Genomic DNA, 17,858 nt, shown 5'->3' on the forward strand with positions numbered 1-17,858 from the left:
GCAGTGTTGGAGTCTGGCAGCTCTGTTCTTGGGGCTGTATCCTGGAGTTGGTTCCCAAAGAACTTCCTTTTAGACCCAGTTTATATAGTGAAACTCGAGTCCTGCTTAGCTATACCTTAACCAATGACTTTACTAATCAATCTTAACATACTGTAATAAAATTCTCTAACCAATCATACCCCACCACCGTAAATAATTTTACACGTAGCAAAATTATGTAACAATCAAAGAACCAGAGATCATACAGATAATAGGGAAATGGACCATAAAGATAAAACAAAGAAATGAGGATTTCACAACCACAACTCTTGATAAAGGATTTCTTGCCAGACAGAATGCTATCAAACTAAATTTTCTTTAGCTATCTTAAAATCGGTTTCTTTTTCTGGTGATAGTGGGTGCTATTAGGACAGGATCTCCTTCTTAACAACCTGATATTACATTGTTTTAATGTAATTTAGATGGAATGTGAGGATGCAACTTCCTGCTTCTTAGATAATGACTGCTGCTCTTAATATGGCTGCAGACAAAGGCCTTATCCTTACACACATGGGCATACATAGAGCTTCTGGGACAATAAGTAGCTCAATGACAAATTAGTGTAAACTTGTTCATTCTGTACTGTGTTCAGATTATACCTCATTATGAGATTAATAAACTTGTACAACTGGGTATCTGAAAATATGATTGCTCTACAAGAGCACAGATTAAAGTGTCAAACAATTGTGACTAGTGATCATTTGCTTCCTAGTTGTAAAGAAGCATTTGATAAACCAATTACAAAGATACTCTAGCCAGGATTAAAACACCATTTGGAAAAGTTAGAGAAAACAGTGGCTACTCTTAAGACTGCTTTGAAAAGTGACAATTTGGGGAAGGAACAGCCTGGGTCCAATAGGTCTGCTCTTACTGCAAATAGCAAGTTGTTTTCTGGAATAGTGAATGAAACCAAACTTTAGTAAGCAAATATTTTATTACACATTGAAATACACAGGCAAACCAGACAGCTGCATCAATTTATACCATCCCCTAGAAGCAGTATTTTTAGCACTGAAAGACATTCTAGTAAGTCTGACATATTGTACTCAGACAGTAACCAGACCACCACTTTCTCTAACCATCCTATATAAGTGGTTTTCCTCCATAGAGGGAAGGGAAGCATTCCTGCTGCCACACATACTGCTGAGTAGTACATATGGAAGTAAAAGCCCTTTAAACTGCTCCCTCAAATTAAATCATCATAAAACTCATTACAGCAGGGCACAACATCCTCTTATTCTGTAGATCAACAGTTTCCAAACTTTTAGCATTGGTGACCCCTTTCACACACCAAGCCTCTGAGTGTGACCCCCCCGCTTATAAATTAAAAATTGGGAGAGGAAATTTAATTTAATGAGGGCTTGGGACCATCAGCCTTGCAACCCCCTGAGAGGTCACAAGAACCCCTACATAGACACTCTGACCTGCCTGAAAGCATGAAATCCATTACCTTTCTACAGCAATCCAGTCTCACTATAGGCCTCTAGGCACTACTGGAATACAAATAGAATAGCCCTATCAATGCAATACCAAAAGAGCATTTTATACCTTTGGGCTTTGTACTATACCACCATAATATGCTCTTGTTTTATAAGGCTTTACTACAGGAGGCAGACACTGTGGGTAAGAATTGGATTGGAGTCAGGACACCTGGGTTCTATTATCAGCTCTGTCAGTAGCCTGCTGTGTGATTGGGGCATGTCACTTTACCTTTGTACTGTCTTGTCTATTTAGCTTGTATGCTTTTCTGGGCAGGGACTGTCTTGCTATGTGTTTAGAGCACCAGGCAGCCCAGTAAGCATTACTCCCTACCATTTGACTACTCATGCAAACAGCCATACTAATTACTGGCCAACTTATTTTGCTGAGTAAGGGCTGGAGACTCAGATGTTTTCATCATTAAAGACTATCAGTGTTTAAGTGAGATGGTCTTCAAAGTCTCATTTATAAACTGAGCAGCTGCATTTAGTATATTCCTATAGAAAGGGATACAGATGTGGAACGTTGCTGAGGTGTTCAGTGGCCTTTCATGATTGTTCATGTGTAATCCATGGCTCTTCAGACTCCCATAGTGTGCTGGAAGAAAAACAAATGTATTGTTTTTAGAAATACCAGTTATACCAGACTTACCACCCCAATATATCCCTCTCCTCCCAGGTTACTAGCATCCACCTCCCAAGGTCTCCCATTGGCTTGAGTTATAGGAACATGGGTTTTATTCCCCACACATTGGGTCTGTGGGCAATAAGCTTAATGCTCCTGTTGCTGTAGGCACAGTTATCTCCCCAGGAGCCATTGTAGAGGCCAGAGGTGATTTTCAGACAGTGCCAGAGAGCACCCTGTGCCCTCCCACAGCCCAAAGGTAGTTTGTCTCTCCAGGGCCCTTTCCCCCATTAGCACGAATTAGCCTTTCAGGCCTTTGAGGGCAGGCACTGAGCCAGCTCACCAGAATGCAAGACTCCACGCAGAGCCCAGGAAGAAGTGTGGAATCCCCTGCAAGGGCAGGTCCCTGGCAGCCTATGCATGCTGGGGGCCCTCAGCCCATAAGGCACCAGTAGAACTACACCTCCCAGCATGCCCTGAGGAAACCGGCCCACAGCCAAGGAAGGGTGCAGCATGGCATGCTGGGAGGTGTAGTCCTTGTGACATGTACCCACCACATGCAATAAAAGGCCTGGACTATCTGGACCCCCCTACCCCTCATGATAATGCTCCATCACCCAACACAACACAGCACCTGGGGTGACAGTGGGGCTAATCTGGCCTGCTGCAGCCTGCTGCCAGGCTCCACACCATTCCTCGCTCTTACTGAGATCTGCTCCCTTGAGCTCGCCTGCAGGAGTGTGTTGCCAAGTCTCACAAGGAAGGGAAAAAACTACACCCCACAAGCCCACCCCCTTTCAAAACAAGCTCAGCTCCTTTCAGAGAGAGGGGAGTGGGGGTGTTCATACAAATTCCACAATTTTTTTAGTTCAGTTTTGCTGCATACAACGTTGTTACACATTAAAAGAATACGTGTGTACGTACTTAAAAAAAGTCATCCTTGCTCTCTGCATCCTCCACGGTCTGTTGCCTCAATGTAGTACATTCCTACATTGAACCATATCCCAGTGTGGGACAAAATCCATTCAACAAATCCCTAGTCTTCCTAGCAGATAGTGGAGGTGCAGTATACTGCTCAGAGTCCAGCAACCCATCCTGTTCCGGTGCTTGGACTTCTCTCAGGTGAGCAACGTGAACGCTTGTTCCACATCAGCATTACTCAGAGGCATGGTGAGTAGGGAAAGTGCGAACAGGGCTAGCTCTTTAAAGCACTGTTCACCACTATGGTCTTGAAAATTGTATACTTCCACCCAGAACTGCTCTGCATTGTCCTCATCTGTGCTCTTCCATTGCTGGAAGTTGATGGCTTGATACTGTGCAAAGGCCCCCAAGTCACCTTTGAAAGTTTTCAGCATGGAGATGTCATTAGTTGACATTTTCCCTGAAAGAGATTAACTAAACATGGACATAGATTCCCACTGATTAATATTTTCTGGAAGTCTCAAATGTACTTGTTTAGCAGCTTCAAGAGCTTTGTCAAGTTTTGCATCTCCTAAAACAGTAAACCGTTCTCCAAAATTAACAGCACACAGTGGCAAGTGGCTGGCTGGGTTACTCAAATTGACTTCAAGGAGTTCACTATCAGATAAATGGACACTTTTTCTAGAAACACTCTTGATATAAGAGCACAAAAGAAAGAATGGAGGCAGTCCAGCATTCTGAAGGCATTACAACCAGAGTTGAATTGGAACAGTTTATTGTTTCTAGCAAATTCCTGCAGAACTGGCTTTAGAAACTAAATACAGTTTATTGACAGGATCACAATACATCTGATGCAGACGTTCTGCACCATAGCATTATTGTTTATTTTTGCTCAGTTCAAAATGCAACTTTAACTCACGCTCACATCAATCATGAATGGAGAGCCATCTAGTGTCAGATAGCTGACCAAGCTTCAGGGCATGTTACCGTGACTAATCAGTTGGTACATCTTCACATATTCACCACATCAGAGAGCTGTGATAAAACCAGCTGTAGGAATGAGAGATTAAAAACTCTAGATTGGCTGGCAGCATTTCTACAGCTTTACTGGAACACAGCTGGATAGAGTGACATACCTTTGATCAAACGGAGATTCTCATTCCTTTGGAGAAGATGTGTCTAGACAGACTTTTTCTTCCCGATCATGATGCTACAGCCATCAGTTCCAATCCACCTGCTGAAACCAGACCAACACGGTCAAGAAACTGAATCAGTGCTTCTGCTGTTTCACTTTCCAAGCTGACTAATCCCAAAAACGTAGACAATTTTGTGGAAGGAGGAACTGAAGTAGTGCACTACAATGCAAAGCTATTTTACCATGGCAATAGTGGTGTTCTCATCTATAACCAGCAAATACTGAGACTCACCAATGTCCGATGAGGTCAGCGAACATACAGGAAGCAATAACACTGTTTATTAACACCATGCATTTTGTGCAATGCAAATTTACCTTTTTCAAAAGCTGATCCAACAACTTCCCAGAGGTGATCCACAGAACTAATCTCTGAGTGGCAGGCAATGTAGCAGGCCAGATTTAAATCCACTTGGTGCATCATGGTTGAAGGCTTTGATTCTGTAAATCCAGTATCTGTCAGGTGCATAGAAGAAAATGGGGTTGCATTTGTTTTAGGTTTGTCAGTCCCTGCATGTTGCAGAAAGTCTGCATGATGTGCACAAATCTGGATTTAACAAAATTTGCATGCAGCTTTACTGTCATCACCAACCACAGACTTGATCTAATCTTCCAACTCCTTTTCTTTTATCCACACCTTTTGGTATTTGTTTCCATATTTTGCCCATTTTGTTGTTCGCATACTGCTCTTTTGTTGGCTTAGCCTCAAAATGGCGTCTAAGCATGGCTTAACTGAAACATGATAGGCTGTGTCAAGTGGGTGGGCCAGAAAGTTCACAAACTTGCCACCCACCCTGCGAGGAACTCTGGGTAGGGGAATAGGACTTGCATCCGGCCTCTCCCACCCCCCCACTGCAAGGGGCATGGGATAGGTGAGTGTGACTTGCATGCAACATCTGCTCCCTCAACAAGGATTTCAGGGGGCTTTCCCTGCCAGCACTGCAGTATCCCACTGGGGGGAGGAAGGAGGCTAGGTTCGCTGTCCCCCCTCCCTCTTCAGTCACAGGCTGACCGAGCCTAGCCACACGAGCTACTTTGTGTGCCTGCCTGAAGTTCAGAGCTTTGGTGGAGAGGACTGAGCAGCTAGTAGCCACAGATGCACCCCTACCCCCCAACTGCCCCTGCCAGAGCCCCCCCACCATGCACCACCACACCCACTGCCCCTGCCAGGGCCCCTGTGTAACCCCCCAGTGCTCTGCACTGTCTAATCAGACACCCCCCCACCCTTCATTAGGGTAAGATTCTTGCCCCCCCCCATTTCAGACCCTCCCCCAATTCTCCCTCGTCACATTCCCCAGGGGGGCAGGAAGACCCCTCCTCCTCCTCATGCTGCCTCCATATCCCCCCCGCACACACACACACATTGGGGTCCCCCTCTGGTAACACCTCCCCACACAAACCCCCACAGCCCATCTATCCCGCCCCCCCCAGCGCAGGTGCAACTGCCAGGCAAATCGCAGGCTGCTGTATCCTCCCCCACCCCAGTACCACCCAAACCGACCCCCCCCTCACCTAGCGAGCCGGCGGCTGTTGGGGGTTTCGGAGAGCGCGGGCGGCGGCGGCCCCCACCAGCGGGAGGGGACAGAAGCAGCCCGCAGCCTTTTAAAGCTTTTCTTAACGGCGTGTGCAACCGCCAGCCAATCACGGTCTCGGGCGGGAAATTTAAAAAGCGCCCCTCCCCCCAAGCACCAGGCACTCACCGCACGGGGAACACGTGCTCGCCGGGAGCGGCCTGGGGCAGACAGCTTTGCACATGCGCTTTGCACATGCTCGCCTCCAGAGCGGTTCACCAATCAGGGGACACTGTCCCAGCGAGTCTACGTCACGCTCGATCCGGGGCTCCACCGCTGCCACCCACGCATGCGTGGAGCCGGGACTCTGGGGCGGGGCGCGGCCCCGAATCACGGCAAGCGGCGCAGGCGTTCTGTAGTTAGAGGGCGGGGCGCTCCAGTGTCTGGGCGAGGAAAGTTCTCGCGGGACCTCGTTTGCTATAAATAGCCAGCTGCGCGAGGCGGCGGCCTTCTAGTCTGAGAGAACACGTAAGGCTGCGCCGCCGGGGCGGGGATCCGCTGCCATCGGGCCTGGGCGCTGGGCGGGCGGGACAGGGCCCCGCTGCAGAGGCTCTGCCGGGGGTCTGCCTCCCGGGCACAGGCCTATTTCCTGCCCCGGCTGGGGCTGTTTGACCCGTTTACGCTCCGTCAGAGGCCGGGCCTCGATGGCGGCCGGGGAGAGGCCCGCGGGGAAGGGGCCAGGGGTGTTTGGGGCCTGATCCCTGCCCCGGAGGAACTGGTGGGTTGGGCCGGTATTGCAGTGAAAGGGAGAGCCCACCCCGCTTCCCCACTGCAGGAGCCCAGGGTGCAGCCTCCAGGGCTGGCCTGAGGAGAAGAGCGGGGATAGCAGCTGGTGCAGTATGAGGAGAGTGTAGAGAAAGCTCTACTCTAAAAAGCGCTGAGGGTATCTTTCCACCATACCTTGGGTTAGCGAAACCTTTCTAGGCTGTGCCCTGTTTGGGGATGGCATGGCTGGTGGAGTGATGGAAATGGGAGCCAAATTCCCTTGGGACTGTGGAAAAAGAATAAGAATCTATTTAGAAAAGCTAGTTTGAAGTGGATAAGGGATAGTGCGGTAACTGGAGCAAATGCTAAAAGGGGGCATGCTCCCTATGTTGTACCTTAGACCAGATCACTTTAGTTTGGGGAATTGCACGGGCCTGGTGCCTATGCTGCCCTTGGGAATCAGTGTAAGTTAAGCAGTTGTACAAGTAAATATGCATTTATCTCTTTTGTATAGCAAATGGCGGATGACGCCGGTGCTGCTCCCGCAGGAGGTGCGGGAGCTGCAGGAGGAGCTGCAAGAGGGGGTTTCCGAGGCGGCTTTGGCAGTGGTCTCCGAGGCCGTGGTCGGGGTCGTGGCAGGGGTCGTGGAAGAGGGCGTGGGGCCCGTGGCAAAGCTGAAGACAAAGAAGTGAGTCTTTTTGGCAACTTTGCCATCTTTAGTCATTAAAGACTGGGCCTTCTTTCTGTCTGTAGTTCTAAGACGTATCTATGTTTAATGTTTTGTGATGTTTACATGTTTTAATATTCACATGTGGACATCAATGACAAATGCATTGTTATAACTGGGAGCTCTGTTATACTTTGATAGTCTTGTGTGATTGCTAATAGAAAATAGCTACTGCATGATAGATTGGCTTTCTAAAAAGGTTTTTTCAAGCTCTAAAGCAATTTTTTCCACTGATGTTGCACTTTAATGATAAAAATGCATGTTACTGATAAAGCTAGAGGAAAAATAAAAACTTAAAAGCTCTAAGGGGCATAGCATAATTCTTGTATGCTTAGAACACACTGGCTTGTCACTGACATTTATTGGGCGTTCTTTTTGTTACAGTGGATTCCTGTCACCAAACTTGGTCGCCTAGTCAAGGATATGAAAATCAAGTCTCTTGAAGAGATTTATCTTTTCTCCCTTCCGATCAAGGTAAGCCTATATGAGTTGTGTAGGTATCTCAGAATTAGAGTGCTCACTAATAGATGATAAAATAACTTGATTTGCAAATGTAACAGGTGTTGCATTAGCCATTTGGGAAGTTCTGATTATAAAGATCTGTCCCACTTTAGGGTTTAAGTGGTTGACAGTAGATGGGATTCATCTGCTCCCTTGTGATAGAAGACTGCAGTTGTCTCAAGTGGACTGAGTCTCCTGCCTTCCTTTGAGTTATTGGGAATAGGCTTTGTAAAGGTAGTATGATGCCTGATATAATGCAGCAGCTGTGTTGTGATCAAAGTGGAAAATACAGGTTTCAAATCGCAAGTCAAATTTATTTTGACTTAAGTACATTGGATTGTACTGTGCATTATATGATGTAGTTTGAATGTTTAAAAACTTGTTTTCTATAGCAGATTATTCAAATCTTACCTAAATTTTGTTAATACTATCGCTCCATATTGGTACGTAGAACTGTTAAGCTTCCTGCAACACAGCACAGAAATTATCAATACTGTCTTAAGCCTGTCATGAGGTAATGGGTAGCTTTTGAACTGTGATCGACTAAGTTACTTTGCTTCCTGCAGGAATCAGAAATCATCGACTTCTTTCTGGTATCTTCCCTGAAGGATGAGGTTCTGAAGATCATGCCTGTCCAGAAACAGACTCGTGCTGGTCAGCGTACCAGGTTCAAGGTACCTTTTTACTCTTGATTAAAATGGAAGCAGATTGTTTCATTGAATTGGAAACTGTTCCATCTTTTGGCTGATTTGATACTCATTCTCCTGGTATATGTTGTTGTTGGATAGTAAAGAATCTACAGTTACTTTCACTGGTGTTCACAACATTAGGTGGTATTGGAATTATAAGATGATAAATAATAAATGTTTATGAGCCCACCTACCAAATGTACAGAAGTCGGCTCATAAGCACTGTTGTATTCATTATTTATTGAATACCATTTGTATCCTTCTGAATGTAGCCTTATAAATTGCTCTTTGGAAAATTCACAGTTCATTTTTATTGCATGATAGTGGTATGGTTCACCAGGAACTGAGTGTTGTGGAGACAGTGTATTTGGTCCAAAAGAGGGAATGCCGTGTGGCCAGTTTTTCATTGAGTGGTTCAAAGGCAGCCTGGCCAGGAGGTGGCTGCAGAGGGTATTCATGAATCAAGATCCCCAATTCGCTCTTCATCCTGACCTATTCTTGGCTTAGGAACAGGGTTTGGGGGTAAAAGTGGGTTTAACAGCCTACAAGCCCCCTGGTACAAATTTGAGTAGTTGGAGTTGCTGTAATTTATACGTGGCTGGAGTGGTGTGTAACTGAGTAAATGGAAGGTAGCAGTGCTCCAGCCACCCCTGCTGTATGGGGAGTTGCAAGGATGGTGGCATAGTTGTGGGTATTGCCCCATGGAAAAAATCTGCTGCCTTTAATGGCTTCTTTACACTTCTGGAGTTGCAGTGCAGAATCCGCTGCAAAAGGTGTACAGCAAGTTTGAAAGACTGGAGATTCACAAGATTCTGATAGAGATAAAGGACTCTACCATAACCAAGGGGCAAAAACTGTGTGGGATGTAGTCTGCGGTGGTAAAAGGGTGATAGGGTATGTTCTTACTGAAAGGAGGTTTGTAAGTGCAACATGTATACACAGCTAAAAAGCTTTTCTTTTAATTTTAGGCTTTTGTTGCTATTGGTGACTACAATGGTCATGTTGGCCTTGGTGTAAAATGCTCCAAAGAAGTCGCCACTGCTATTCGTGGGGCAATCATCTTGGCTAAACTATCCATTGTACCGGTACGACGAGGCTACTGGGGTAACAAGATTGGCAAGCCTCATACTGTACCTTGCAAGGTAAAGACTAATTTGCTTCACCAGAGCTCTGTGCTGAACTTCAAAGCATGAAGGAGTTATCAAAGCTTAAATATTCTCATAGGGTTAGTTGAATGTAACCTACTGTTCTGTTTAGGTTACTGGTCGTTGTGGCTCTGTTTTGGTGCGTCTGATCCCAGCACCCCGTGGTACAGGAATTGTATCTGCCCCTGTTCCAAAGAAACTGCTGATGATGGCTGGAATTGATGACTGCTATACTTCAGCTAGGGGTTGTACTGCTACACTGGGCAACTTTGGTAAGTTAAGTTTTGGGCCAGATGTCCAATCTGTTAATAGTTTAAACTTCCTGGCTTAAAATCATACTGTACCTCTCGCCATTTTAGGTGCCTTTATAATATACTCCCAGTGGATGACTAAATTACCTGTTTTATTTAATATTTATTTTAGCGAATGTTCAATTAAAAGCCCTTATCAAACTAGGAATTGAGCCCCGTATACTACCAGATTGTACAGTGCGGATTGATCCTTGCAAAATTTATTCTGAAGTTAGATCTGTCTTGTAATAAAGGCTTTGAGGCATTGAATGGTAAGATGTGTTCTGTTCAAAATTCTCTCAGCTCTGCTCAGTTACACTTGTCTGAAGTAGTGTGATTGTCGTCATTGGAGAGAGAGATTAAATGAGTTCAGTATGCACGGCAGAGGGACCGTGTGATATGGTCTCCCTGTTCCTTTTCAAACTCTACATTGTTTTTTAGATTGAGGACCATTAAACTCTGAGGCAGGCACTGGCTTTTGCTGTCTGTATTTTGCCTTGCACAAGGGAGTCCCAGCCTTGTTGGGGCCTCTCATTAGTACCGTGTAACACAAAGTGCAATGTCTGACTTTTCTCAATAGCTAAAGCCACCTTTGATGCGATCTCCAAGACCTACAGTTATCTGACCCCTGACCTCTGGAAGGAGACTGTATTCACCAAGTCTCCTTATCAGGTAAGAATTAAATCAGTGCATTTGTTCTTCATCTCAGAGTTCATCATGCCAAACTCCTGAAGGCTGACTTCATTAGGCGTGGAATTCCTTAAGATTTCTATTGCAGTTAATAAAGTGAGGATGTAGTTTCATATAGAATCATAGAAATGTAGTCCTGGAAGAGACTTTGAGAAGTCATCGAGTTCAGCCCCTGTGCTGAGGCAGGTACATCTAAACCAAGTACACCTAAACAATTCCTGACAGGTTTTGTCTAACCTGTTCTTAAACCTTCAGTGATTGGGATTCCAGTCCATAACTATCCTTATTAGTCATTTATATCTAAACTAAATTTTCCTTGATGCATATTAAGCCCATTACTACTTGTCCTATCTTCAGAGGACTAAACAGCCATCACTGACCTCTTTATAAAAACCTATAATACATCTGAAGACTTATCAGGCCCCACCCAGTCTTATTTTCAAGGTTAAATATCCTTAGTTTTTAACCTTTTTATCATTTTTGTTGCTCTCCTCTGGGCTCTCCAAGTTGGTCTTTGATATCTCCTGGATGCCAAGCTAGCTAGAGAATAATTGCGGGGGGGAGCTTGGAGTGTTCAGGGAAAGATAAAATTGAATTTGTAAAAACTGTCTTTAGTTTAAAATGAATCTGCTCTACAGTGAGGCCTGCAACATCATTTGGTTCAAGGCAGTGAAATGTCTTATTCTATTGCAGGAATTCACTGATCATCTGGCTAAGACCCACACCAGAGTCTCAGTGCAGAGAACCCAGGCAGCTGCTGTGGCAACTACTTAAAGGTTTTTGTATAAAATAAAGTGAAAAGTGAACAAGAGTTTGGTGGATTTTTAATCCATTGACCGGGGGATGCAGTGTCAGCTGACAATGTGGATTTGTGTTTAAGTGAAATCTCTGCCTGTGAAAGGTATGGGTACAGTAAAAGGTTCAGCTGATCATATGCTAAATGTGATGCAATAGCCAAAGTTACTTTTGACTAGTCCTTTATTTGCTAAACGTCTGAATGACTTCTTAAACTTGCTACTTGAAAAAGTAAGTTTTCCTGATTGACTTGCCCAAACAAATGAATTCAGAGACAGCATTACTCGTTCAACAACTTACAATAACTGGTGGGACAGAGAAAACACTTTTTTCCTCAGAGAAAAGATGAAGTGGTTTGAATGATCAGCATGTAATAGGATTACTGAAATGAAAACAGTATGGTTAATTTTTAGGAAGACTGTTTTTAAGAAACAGAAGCAGAGATCAAATGCAAGTAAAGCACTGAAGACTCCCACTTAAGTGATGCTGAAAGAAACCAGAAGATCTTTGAGGTTATGGCTAAAACAATACTGTTGTTGGGAGTTAGTGTAAAGATACTCACTACTCACTGATGTGGGCCCAGACTGAAACTTCCTTACTACTAATGGGGGTCTTCTGCTCTAGAAATGAGATCAGATAAAACTTATTTGTTCTGTGGGATCTGATGGTAGTTTTCATGAAAAGTCAATCTGACTAATGTAGACCATACATAGGAACTAGTAAAACTACAAAAAAAAAAACACCCTTTGAGGTGATAAGTGGCAATGTATGTACCCTTCTAGACAAAAGTAGCGTGTCAGTACTTGAATTATTTGTAGAGACTATCAAGACCACAGGACCACCCTTGGAACTTGGAAGCCAAACTAAGAATTTTCTGCCATTCAAGGATGGGATAATTCTTCAATACAGTAGTAGTGGTTCATAGGGTTAGGTCACTAAAGCTGTCAAAAGCAACTTTATCTGAAGAGACAACTGCAGTAATTACCATCAGAGACTTGAAATGAAAATAGATCCCCAGTCAGTGCTTTCTCAGAGCAAACTGGAAATCTCAAGGTAGAAAGAAATGTACTTTGATACATCAATGGCTGAGATTTATACAGAGCATTACTACTGAAAGACAAACAATGCATTATCCAGTTAATATGTTCAAGGGGAAAATAAACTCCCAAGTCATCTGCTTGGGAGAAGTTAAAACCCTCAAAACCAGTTAACACGGCTAAAGGTGCTCAGCTTTCAAGCATCAGGAGTTGTCTTTCTAAAAGAGTCCAAGGGGAAATAAAGGACAGGTTTATGGACTTAAATGTTTAAAATGACCTCTTAATGTGAAAAACCGTTAATCTGTTGACACATTTGATGATGAAGGGGGCCCCCTGAGTTATAATCTTAGCAGTTCAAGCTTTCATGCCAAACTCAGGGAAGTCTTCCTGAACAATTTTGCTTGCAGTCTTCTCCTGGCCAGAGCACTTTTTCCTAGTAGTGTGCATAACTGGCTGGGAAGGAAATGCTGCTGTGTTCTGCAGTACAAGGATGAGTCCTGCCAATGTTTTTGTTCATATTTCTTTACAACAATGGCATTGATAGTTCTGCTAATACATTCATCTCTTAGCAAGGCTGACAGCATGATAGGCTCTTGAACCTAGTTATTTGGCAGAGATATTCTCTGCAAATTCTTTATTGTACAGTTGAGTCATACAAGCCTCATCATCCAGGTACATTAGAAGATTCACATAATATGAGGAGTAACACAGCTACCACTCAAAACCTGTCACATAATACAGTATTCAAACCTTAAACTTCAAATACTACGCATTGAAGATTTGAGCTTAATCTTTTGCTTCTACTTTTGCTTTTCTTTCTGCAATCATTCTGTGTTTCTGCTTCATTAAACATTTTCTAGCAGTTCCAGGGCCACCAAGATCAGCATCTAAAACAAGATTAGAAGAAATGCTGTGAAGTGTTCAATCAGGTGTTTTAGCTTGATGCCCCACTGAAGACTTTAAAAAGGTTTTAAATACCATCCATCCCCCTTCATTACAGTTCCATCCTCTGAACCAAGGGGTTGGCAAACTTTTTGGCCTGAGGGCGACATCTGGGTGGGGAGACTGCATGCAGGGCTATGAATGTAGGGCTGGGGTGTGGTGTGCAGGGAGGGGTGTAGGGTGTACAAGGGGGCTCAGGGAAGGAGGTTGGGGTGCAGGTAGGGAGGAGGGGTTCAGAATCTGGCCCAACTTACCTGGAGCAGCTCCAGGATGGCAGTGGTGTGCGCCAGGGCAGGCCCCTGCCTGCTCTGACCCTGGCCCTGCACTGCTCTGGGAAGCAACCAGCACCACGTCCCTGCATCCCTTGAGGGAAGGGGGGAAGAGGGCTCCACGCACTGCTCTTGCCTGTAGGTACTGGCCAGGAACAGGGAACGGCAGCCAATGGGAGCTTTGGGGGAGGTACCCACAGGCAAGAGCAGCATGAGGAGCCCTCTGCCCCCCATCAGGGGCTGCAGAGATGTGGTGCTGGCTGCTTCCCGGAGCAGCACAGGGCCCATGGTGCCACAGGGGTGGCAATCCTGCAGGCCACCATAGTTTGCCCACCTGTGCTCTGAATAAAGCATAGCCACAGTTCCTTTCTGAGCACTTATCAAAGAGGGTTGCTCTAGGGCCCCTCTTTCACGAGCTGAGGGCACCAGTCTCCAAATCTTTAGGTTAGGTTTAGGATAGTAGACATCCTCTCCTGCTCTCTCCCCCCCCCCCGTCATGCCACAGTCAAACCTGAACATTTTTCAAATAAATTGAGGCCTTAAATGGCCTTACTCACATCTATCTTGATAGGCTTTAGCAACCTGAGCAAACTGCTCCATCTCCTTTGCACAGTTCTGAACGAAGCTATGTCCTTCCCTCTGCTGGCAAGCTCCCACCCTTTCCTGAATTATCTTCACAATTTCCTGATCAACTTTCCTGTGTGAGAGAGAGATCAGTGTGACGGCGGCAGTGGCAATAACTTCTTGCAGCTGGAGAATACTGTAATAAGTTACATTCTGGATAGAACAAGAGACCATTTTATTAGGTGCTTTAATAGGGGATACAATTTTTTTGAAGCAGAACTAAGCAAAATCAAGCCCCAGGAGCCTGGCAGCAATGCCGTATGTAGTGGCATCAGAGAAGGAGAATCAGTAGTGATCTTTGGGTTCTACTCTCAGAGCCCAGCTCAGGCATGCTGCAGCAAAGATACTTGTAACTCTGTCAGGGATGGATGAAAACCAGCAGCTGCCCAATATTTGAAATAAGCTTCTAAGGAAGCTTATTGGCTTTGCTAGCCACAGAGAAGCTTCCTAAAGTGGAGCAGGAGCTGGGGGAAACCTCAGTGTGGAATATCTACTATGACAAGCTATGACTGAATCAGGCACAGGCTTCTAAACTTCCATGGGGGGGGGGGGGGGGAAGAGAATCCACTGTGATTTTTGCAGCTTCAAACCACATGAAAACTGCATACGAATCCCAAGCAATTTACTGCCAGGAAAAAAATCTTGTGCTCGAAGAGACCCGTCAGTAGGTTTCGTCAATGGAATAAAGCTCCAAAGCCACGACAGCTATGCGGTAGATATACATACATGTCCCTCCGCCACTGCGCCTCAGCTTCAAAGAAGCATATGTAGTCATCCTCCAAGCACTCCGTTAGATCCGGCACCCGGGGGTAATTCCGATGATAGTAATAAAATTTTTTCTTCGCATGTTGGCGCTCAATCCATTCTGCAAGAGTCAACCACCACATTCATGCACCTTCAAGGTACTAATCAAATATTTCCTTCAAACCGTGCTAAACAAGAGATGGACAGAACCAACTAAAACAACTACTGGACACGGTACAGTTCTTGTTTAGGATGGAAATCATACAGGACACACAACAAAAATTGTCTCCATAACCTAACGTGTATTGGGTGACTTGTAAAATAAAAATTAAAGGAATTTTGCAATATGTATTCTGTTCTGCAACAAAATCTCGAGTTACTTTCTATACAGCCTATGTACCACTGACTAGGCAGGAATGATTGATATCAGGTGCATGTCCATCTGCCATCACTTTCCAGAACTAACTCTGCTGAGAGACTGCTAAGCTGGAACACTACAGAAATACAGTAAACGCTTAACTACGATGTCTTAAGTGTCACAAAATCAAGCAGGTCACTTGCCCTCTGGGTTATCAGCCAGATATTTTCTACCACGGAGTTCAAAACAAACCAGGGAAGGGAAACCAGCGTTCTTCACTTCTATCAGAACTGATGAATGACTCCATCAAAAAGCAATAAGGGATCAGTGCCGTAACCTGAAGGGGAGTGTGGCGGGGGGACGACTCCAGAGAGCACATGGCACTGAAAGCAACCTGGCACTGGGCAGTTCCGCCAGATGGGAGTGGGACACATCCCCAGAGTGCCACGCCCTGTCCGGGGCAGATCATAAGAGCCAGACCAAAGGTCCATCTAGCCCAGTCTTCTGACAGCGGCCAGTGCCGGGTGCCTCAGGGGGAACAAACCGAACAGGGATTCATGAAGCGTGAATCATGAAGCGATTGCACGTGGCTGGGATGGAGCTCGGAGGGGACGGTCTCCCATGACCCTCTGGCAGCAACAGGTCAGCTGGGGATGTCCATGAATAGGGTGACCAGATGCCCCGGTTTTTTGGGGACTTTTTCTTATATAGGCGCCTATTACCCCCAGCCTCTGTCCCGCCTTTTCAGCTGCTGTCTGGTCACCCTACCCATGAAGCCGAGCAGCTGTCAGGCAGGGAGAGGTGCCCGGGGCTCCCCTACTAGGCGGCTGGGACCCAGCACGGGGTCGGGGTGAACCCTGACCCGAGCGTGCAGCCCGAAGCAGGTTCGTGCCGTGCCCCGGGGCTAGGCCTAGCTCCACGGGGATGGGCCGGGAGAGGCGGGCGCCGTCCGGGCACGGCTAGGGGCGGGGAAGGGCCCCCCTGCACCCACCCCCGCTTGGCTGCAGGGGGGCCCGATCCACCCGGCGGGGCAGGGCAGGGGCCGGCCCGCTACCTCGGAAGAAGGTGACCGGCGCGTCGACGCTGTAGTAGAAGAGGGTCTGGATGATGGTGACCGGGTTAGGCAGCGACGTCCGCTTCTCGGGGACGGGGGTGCGGCTCGGCGGCCCCTTGTACACCTCCGGGTCCCAGTCATCCGGCATCGCGACACAGCAGCGGCCCGGATTCTCCTTCACCGCCGGCCCGGACAAGATGGCGACCCCCCTACACAAGGTGGAGGGGGGGGCAAAGGTCAAAGGTGACGGAGACGCCTGCGTAACCAGGGTAGCGTCCTGCCGCGCGGCGCTTCGGGAGAGAGTCTCGTTTCCGGGGCAGAAAACGGGGGGGGGGGCGCCCAATGCGCATGCGCAGCGCTACGCATCCCCCCCGATGCCCCTTGGGATATGTAGTTCCTCCGGTCGTTGCCTCGGGGAGGGGTACGGCGGAGAATACCGCCGGCGGGAGCCTCTGCCAGGGCAGCACGCGGGGGCGGGGGGGGTCAGCATGTAGCACCGTGATATGTGATTATATTAGAGCCTGGCAAATGGGGGGGGGCAACTGCCCCCCCCCCAGCAATGCTGTCCCCGCCCCATGCACCCCTCGCTCCTTCCTAAGGGCCGCCTCAGTCCCAAGGAGAGCGGGATCCAGGCGGGCCGGAACGGGCCACAGTGGGTCAGTACCCCTGGGACCCCCTTCCCAGCCTCGAAGCGACTGCCCCCGGGGAGCCTCGAACCGCCCTTCGCCAAGAGCTGTGCCACCCCGGGGGATCGGCCCCGGGGCTCCTGCCCCCGGCACGAGCCCTCTGGGACCCCACCACCGATTAGTCCCCATGGCACAAACTCCGCAAGCCCCCTGACTCCCTGCCGGGGGCCGGGAAAAGCTCAGGAACCCCGACTCTGCCTGCTGGGGGTCTTGGGCTCTTGTTTCTGCCTTTGCTTGCGGTGAGCGCCAGGAGTGGGACCCCGGCGTCCTGACTCCCAGTCCGCCGTCCTGACTCCCAGTCCGCAGCCCTGACTCGCCTCTTGTGGGAACCCCCGCCGGGCGCTGCTGGATCCCCTCGAGCAGAGTGCCCTGCTGCGCTCAGAAACACGGGGACACGCAGCCCTGCGTGTTGCGATGCTGCCAGCTTTTGAAAAGAGAAAAATGAAAGGCCCCTGGTTAAGTGGTTCTGGAGCTTTTGGGAGGGGGAAGGATTTGTGCTCTCATTTAAGTCGAGGACAAAATTCCTTTAGATTTCAAAGGGGGCAGGATCAGGCCCTTGAAGACTAACAGTGGGCAATCCCACTGCTACCTGTAGTGATGCTTTAGCTGGATATTGTGGCAACATTCACTTGTTGTGAGACATGGGGCTGTTTTTGGAAGGATTAAAACAATCCGGTGATGACGCCCGTCACTTTTTCTCCACAGACAGGGGCTTTATTTTTATTACTAAATGTAGAGATATGAAAAGATCTGGCATCTGTCGAGGTTTAACTGGT

The 17,858-nt window shown here is 47.1% G+C and overlaps 2 protein-coding genes, 1 long non-coding RNA gene and 2 other non-coding genes across 5 annotated transcripts; 2 read left to right on the top strand and 3 right to left on the bottom strand.

Moving 5' to 3' along the window:
* Positions 1-193: 193 nt before the first annotated feature.
* LOC144271523 (uncharacterized) lies at positions 194-5,819 on the bottom strand. Its single transcript, XR_013347362.1, has 4 exons — positions 5,768-5,819; positions 4,574-4,711; positions 4,200-4,300; positions 194-2,115 (listed from the first exon to the last, which is right to left on the bottom strand). It is a non-coding gene; the product is annotated as an uncharacterized LOC144271523 (long non-coding RNA).
* Positions 2,236-2,365, bottom strand: LOC144271792 (small nucleolar RNA ACA64). The gene has a single exon (XR_013347430.1). It is a non-coding gene; the product is annotated as a small nucleolar RNA ACA64 (small nucleolar RNA).
* Positions 5,820-7,020: 1,201 nt separating the features above from the next.
* RPS2 (ribosomal protein S2) lies at positions 7,021-11,384 on the top strand. The gene is made up of 7 exons (XM_077827791.1): positions 7,021-7,219; positions 7,643-7,732; positions 8,326-8,433; positions 9,417-9,590; positions 9,706-9,865; positions 10,464-10,555; positions 11,267-11,384. The coding sequence occupies exons 1-7, from the start codon at positions 7,049-7,051 to the stop codon at positions 11,345-11,347; spliced, it is 876 nt and encodes a 291-aa protein (XP_077683917.1). The 5' UTR covers positions 7,021-7,048; the 3' UTR covers positions 11,348-11,384.
* Positions 10,177-10,316, top strand: LOC144271786 (small nucleolar RNA SNORA64/SNORA10 family). The gene has a single exon (XR_013347424.1). It is a non-coding gene; the product is annotated as a small nucleolar RNA SNORA64/SNORA10 family (small nucleolar RNA).
* Positions 11,385-13,008: 1,624 nt separating the features above from the next.
* Positions 13,009-16,635, bottom strand: NDUFB10 (NADH:ubiquinone oxidoreductase subunit B10). The gene is made up of 4 exons (XM_077827792.1): positions 16,397-16,635; positions 14,967-15,105; positions 14,174-14,313; positions 13,009-13,292 (listed from the first exon to the last, which is right to left on the bottom strand). The coding sequence occupies exons 1-4, from the start codon at positions 16,542-16,544 to the stop codon at positions 13,192-13,194; spliced, it is 528 nt and encodes a 175-aa protein (XP_077683918.1). The 5' UTR covers positions 16,545-16,635; the 3' UTR covers positions 13,009-13,191.
* Positions 16,636-17,858: the final 1,223 nt, after the last annotated feature.

Source organism: Eretmochelys imbricata, chromosome 10 (genome assembly GCF_965152235.1).
Source record: "Eretmochelys imbricata isolate rEreImb1 chromosome 10, rEreImb1.hap1, whole genome shotgun sequence".
Lineage (NCBI taxonomy): Eukaryota > Metazoa > Chordata > Testudines > Cheloniidae > Eretmochelys > Eretmochelys imbricata.